The sequence below is a fragment of the Echinops telfairi genome, unplaced genomic scaffold, assembly GCF_000313985.2.
Source record: "Echinops telfairi isolate 266 unplaced genomic scaffold, ASM31398v2 ScPeMD7_7;HRSCAF=31, whole genome shotgun sequence".
Lineage (NCBI taxonomy): Eukaryota > Metazoa > Chordata > Mammalia > Afrosoricida > Tenrecidae > Echinops > Echinops telfairi.
In genome coordinates, this window is record NW_022103904.1 from 24,799,546 (window position 1) to 24,805,163 (window position 5,618).

Consider the following 5,618-nt stretch of genomic DNA (forward strand, 5'->3'; position numbering starts at 1 on the left):
AGGTAGAATTCATATCATGATAGTGGGAGCGGGGAGGAAACATTTAGGAACTAAAGGAAAGTTGTATTTTTCATCGTTGCTACATCGCCCCCTGACTGGCTCGTCTCCTCCCTGAGACCCCTCTGCAAGGGGGTCTGGTTTTGTTGTTTTTTAAAGATGCTTATAATACCCTCAAATTTGAGGAAGAACATTTATTTCCCCAAACAATGTAACGCACGTCCTCTTCTCTTCCATTGTAGGATGCCGTGATAATGGCCGACAGGTAAGACTTTTGTTCATTTTTCTGGGCCCCCAGCCTCCGGATGTCTGAATAGACTCAGCTTCACTTTGCTATATGATTACAGCTTCCACATTTGTGTCTGGCCCTAAGAGTAAAATAGCGCTGCCTTTGGACTGGAGGCTTCTGCGAGGGGCATGGGGTCACAGGATCTGCTGGTCTCGAATGTGAGAACCTCAGGGCCGGACGGGAACGTATGGCAGGATGCAGCCAGCTCTCCTCCACAAGGTCCTGGCTCACCTCGGAGGAAACTGTATCTGCAGAGGCTGTGACTGCCTAGATCCTCCCTTTAGGGCCTGCTTTTTGCCAGGACCCAGACTGTGGGACCTCAGAAAGCACATGTGTTAGAGTCAGGCAGACTACAGGTCTGTCTAATCCTGCTAGCCCTAGGACCTAGGACACATCAACTCAGGTCAGAGCGCACCTTCCTCATCTACAGAGCCAATCTTGTGATAAGTTAATAGGGCGATGGTTGTAGAGCAGCACGAACCTCGAAGGTAAAGATACAAGGGTTAAGTGATGGGCCGGGGCAAAAGACAGGTCTGGTTTCGAATGCTGCTTCTACCACTTGCAAACCCTCTGGCTGAGGAAGTAGGGCCAAGGAGCCCCAGAGCCCTACTCTGTGGCCAGCCATGAGGAAAGGAGCCCTGGGGCTGGTAAGCTACACTTTAGGCTGCTAACGGCATGGTTGGCACTTCAACCCCTCCAGCTGCTCCGTGTAGAAAGATGTGAGATTCACAGCCTTAGAAACCCAAGACAGGATCACTCTAAGGTGGAATTGACTCAAGGGCAGTGGGGGTTTTTGCTGGTTTGTTTGGCCATGTGGAAAGCTCGGGAATTTTTCAGAGAGTGTAATTCTGAAGCTCATGGATGGAACCCCGCCACACAACCTTATCTATGCTCTGCCCCCCTTCCCCTCAAAAGAGGATCAAACTAACCCCATTCATCCACATTGATGACCTTCTAGGTCAGTCCACAAAGCAGATGGTGGAAGAAAGCTACAGCTTGTGAAAGTAGAGAAATAAAAGTGCATGGAAGTGGTCCTCTCCCTGGCCTCCCCATGACCCAGCCTATAGACACACCCTACAGAAAACGCCCCTTCCTCCATGTGCTGTGTCTTTTTACACGAATAGACTTGGGAAGTTTCTGAAAACCAAAACAGATGTGGACCTTTCTGCCCAGCCTGACTTTGAAGACCAAACCTTGGACTTCTCAGACGTGGAGCAGCTGATGGATTCCATCAACACCATCCCAGGTGCCTAGCTTACCTGTGTGCCTCTAACCCAAACCAGTTGCCATCCAGTTGACTCTGGACTCCTAGGAAGCCCATCTGTATCTGAGTAGAACTGTACGTCCATAAGAGTTTCAAGGGCTGATATGTTTAAAGGTACTTTTGGGTGGAATCAAACTTGCAGCCTCTTGGTTAGCAACTAAGCTTGTTAACTGTTTGCACGCCCCCACACAGAAACTCTGCCCAGGTACATACATCATGGCAAGTTCAGATTTCCCCGAGTGCTAATAAAAAAATTATAATGGCTAAAGAAATGATAGCATTTTAAGAACAAATTGGGGTCTTTCTTCCCCCTCTGTAGAGCATGCTTTCATTGTGATGGCTTACAAGGGTTAGAACAGAGGTCACCCTCCGGAGGGAAGCACGGATTTCACTGTTCAGAATGGCACTATCTAGTCCCAAACAGCCTGAACAGACTGCATTTGCCACCCTCCCAGCTTCATAAGCACTTGCCCTACTTCTGGACTGACCCCTAGCAAGCATTTGCCTTCCATGTAGTCTCTCTCTTCTGTTCTGCATGAGCACAAGGAGGGAGGGAGGCCAGCTGATCACACGCTTTTGGCTTGCCTGGGAGGCTGAATAGTAGAGCGAGCCGACTGAGAATCCCAGCTGGGCCATCTCCAGCTCTGACTTTGGATTACTTGCCACACCGCTGTGGGCCTTGGTAAAAGGAAGCCAATAATGCCTCGTGGAATGCGGTGAGAGTTAAAGGAAGTCATCTAGGTACAGCACGGCGCATGGTAGTAGGTTGTGGTGTCGCCAGGTGTCTTCAAGTCAGTTCTGACCCACAGTGACTGACTCCAAGTACGACAGTGCCAAACCCTGCCCTTCCTGCGCCATCCGCACAACGGGTGTTATGTTTGAGCCCCTTGTTGAAGCCACTGTGCCATTCTATCTGCTTGGGGTCTTCCTCTGTTTCGATGCCCTTCTACTTTCCCTAGCACGATGTCCTTGTCCAGGGTTGGTCTCTCCTGATGCTATGTCTAGAGTAGGTGGGACAGTCTCACCAACCTCGTTTCTAAGGAGCATTCTGGCTGTACTTCTCCCAAGAGAGACTTGCTTTTTCTTTGGGCTGTCCATGGTGCTTTCAATATTTTTTGCTAGAACCATAATTCAAATGGATAGATTCTTCTTCAGCCAAGATCCATCTGGTGCCAGAAATGATATCCCTTGTTCCACAAACTCTTCTGGATGCAGCTTGAATTTCTGCAGCTCTCTCTCGATGTACTGTTGTGATATTAAAGATCACTGTTGAATTATCTTCAGCATAATTGTATTTGCATGTGATATTAATAATAGTGTTCTATAATTTTTGCATTCTGTTGGGTCATTCTTCTTTGGAATGGGTACAAATATGGATCGCTTCCAGTAAGTTGGCCAAGTAGTTGTCTTCCAAATTTCTTGGCATAGGTGAATGAGCGCTTCCAGTACTTCATCGGCCTTTTGAAACATTTTCATTGGTATTCTGTCAATTCCTGGAGCCTGGGAACGCCTTCAGCGTAGCTTGGACTTCTTCCTTCAGCACCATCACTCTCAATCATATGCTACCACTTGAAATGTTTGAATACCAACTAGTTTTTTTTCCTCTCAATATGGAACACTTCACGAATTTGCGTGTCATCCCTGTGCTGGGACCATGCTAATCTTCTCTGTATCATTCCAATTTTAGTATATGTGCTGCCGAAGCGAGCACACCAACTAGTTCTTTTTGGTTCAGTGACTCTGTATTCCTTCCATCTTCTTTTGATACTTTCTGCATTGTTCAATATTTTGCCCATTGACTCCTTCAATATTGCCCCTCAAGGCTTGAATTTTTTCTTCAGTCCTTTCAGCTTAAGATATGCTGAGCATGTTCTTCCTTTTTGGTTTCTACCTCCAGAGATTTGCATATTTCATTATAAAGTTTAGTTTTGCCTGCTTGAGCTGCATCTTGACATTTTCTGTTTGGCTCTCTTGTGTCATCGTCTCTTCCGTTTCCTTCAGCAAATATTACTGTTATGACTTCATAGAATGATACTAGATGCAGATTTCCTTGACTCATTTTTTCTTCCTCACCAACACCCAACATAATTGTAAACAATGTTGTCTATATCATTTCAGTATTTTACTTTGCCTAGATTTTTTAAATAAAAATGGGATTGGGCTATTTTGTAATCCCCCCGCCCCCAACAAGCAGCCATAATGAATATATTCTCACACAGATAAATTCTTCTCCAATATGATTTTAATGGCAGCATAAATATTATATTACATATAAGTACCTTAACATATTTACTTGTCAATGTTTGCCGAAAATGGCAACCTTCCATATGGATTACAACTCAATGTCAAGAATATCAAAATCCTCACAACTAAACCAATAAAGAATTTATATTCCCACATGATATTTCTAGATTTTTCACCATTATTATCCTTATTTGAAAAATAAAAGTCTTTGACACCGCTCTTAGAATCATGGGGTCTAAGAAAGATTTCACTGAGCTGTGGGTGCCAATTGGATGGTCCTGTTCCTGTCCTAGAATACCAACCAAAAACCAAACCCACTGCCCTTGAGTTGATTCCAACTCATCGTGGCCCTCCATAGGGTATCCTAAACTGTAACTATTTAGCGGAGCAGCCAGCCTCACCTTTACCCCACAGAGTAGTTGGGAGAGCACCACCCAGAGAAGCAGGTCTGGTTGTTTGGGGACCTGCCGTTCATTTCCAGCCACTGCACCCCTGCACAACCTCCGTCTATCTGTCCATGGAGATAGATGTGTGGTGCTGGGATGCTGGACAGGTTTCTGAGGCACTTTCAGACTAAGGCAGACAAAGAAGAAAGGTCCGACAAGCTACATCTAAAAATCAGCCAATGAAAACCCTGTGGATCCCCACTTCTACCTTACAAACCCAGCTAGACCGGAGCTACAGAAAAGAGCTCTCGACACAGAACCCAGGACAGATAAACCCCTCAGGAACAATCATGAAAGTAGCGATACCATAAGGGTAGGGGGAGGTGGGGGAGAAAGGGGAGAACCTTTGATCACAATGATCAACATAAAATGCTCCCCCACCATGAACAACAGAAACATACGTGAAGGGAGACAGCAGACAGTGTAAGATATGAAAATAATAATAATTTCTAATTTATCAAGTGGGAGGAGCTGATACTAAGGGCTCAAGTAGAAAGAAAATGTTTTGAAAATGATGATGGCAGCATGTGTTCAAATGTGCTTGACATAATGGATGTATGGATTATTTTAAGAGCTCTGATACCAGTCTATAAATTTTTCTTCAGACTCATGCAGCCATGCAATAATGCCGAATTCAGGAAGATCACAGGCCAGTGGGTGGAAAGTCTTTTGGATCCAGTGGTGATGGAAGCATCTTAGAGGTGGCCTGGTTCTTCATGTGGTTCCTCCAGCTCCAGGGTCCTGACTACCATCAGCTTAGCTCCATGTGGCTTGTCAACAGGGATGTCTCGCAGGGAGTGAGTGTGTGTCCCACCTCCAATGAGCTATTTATCTCCTTAGCGCCTCCAAATGAGGTCATCAAGCTGTGACCTGATTAACAGTCTAAACTCTACCCCTTCACTCTTAATAGTCTCAAATTGACAACAGATTATGTAGCTACCACACCTCAGTTGCCTCCTAAGGAGGGTAATGAGGTAGTCACCTAATCTGGTGTCAATTTGAGAGGATTACGAGTGAAGGGGTGGAATCTAGTCTGTCAATTGGATCATAGCCAATGAGGCTTCTGTGTGGGCATGGTCTTCTCCTGAGAATTCTGGGAAATCTGGTATTTCCTTCTTGGAGGTGGGAGACTCTCTTACACTCCCTGGGAGTCTCCCTGGGAGACATAGCAGCTGACAAGACATGGACCCACCCTGATGCAGAGGCCCTTGCCAGTGCTGAGATGTTTCCAATGCAGAGACCCCTGCCAGCGCTGAGATGTGTCCAATAACACTGGATCCAAAGACGTTCTACCCACTGGCCTGTGATCTTCTACATTTGGCGTCATTGCATGTGTTTCATGAGTCTGAAGAGGACTTTATAGATTGGTATCGGACAT

General features: G+C 45.7%; 1 protein-coding gene and 1 non-coding gene across 2 annotated transcripts in view; one reads left to right on the top strand and one right to left on the bottom strand.

The window, feature by feature from the left end:
* FSD2 (fibronectin type III and SPRY domain containing 2) overlaps window positions 1–5,618 on the top strand; it is a 36,270-nt gene that overhangs the window by 7,658 nt on the left and 22,994 nt on the right. Inside the window, exons 4-5 of the mRNA XM_045286321.1 lie at window positions 240–262; window positions 1,411–1,532. Of these exons, the coding sequence (XP_045142256.1) occupies window positions 240–262; window positions 1,411–1,532 (145 nt within the window). The remainder of the gene's footprint in view (window positions 1–239; window positions 263–1,410; window positions 1,533–5,618) is intronic.
* Window positions 3,155–3,261, bottom strand: LOC115868162. Its single transcript, XR_004045449.1, has one exon. It is a non-coding gene; the product is annotated as a U6 spliceosomal RNA (small nuclear RNA).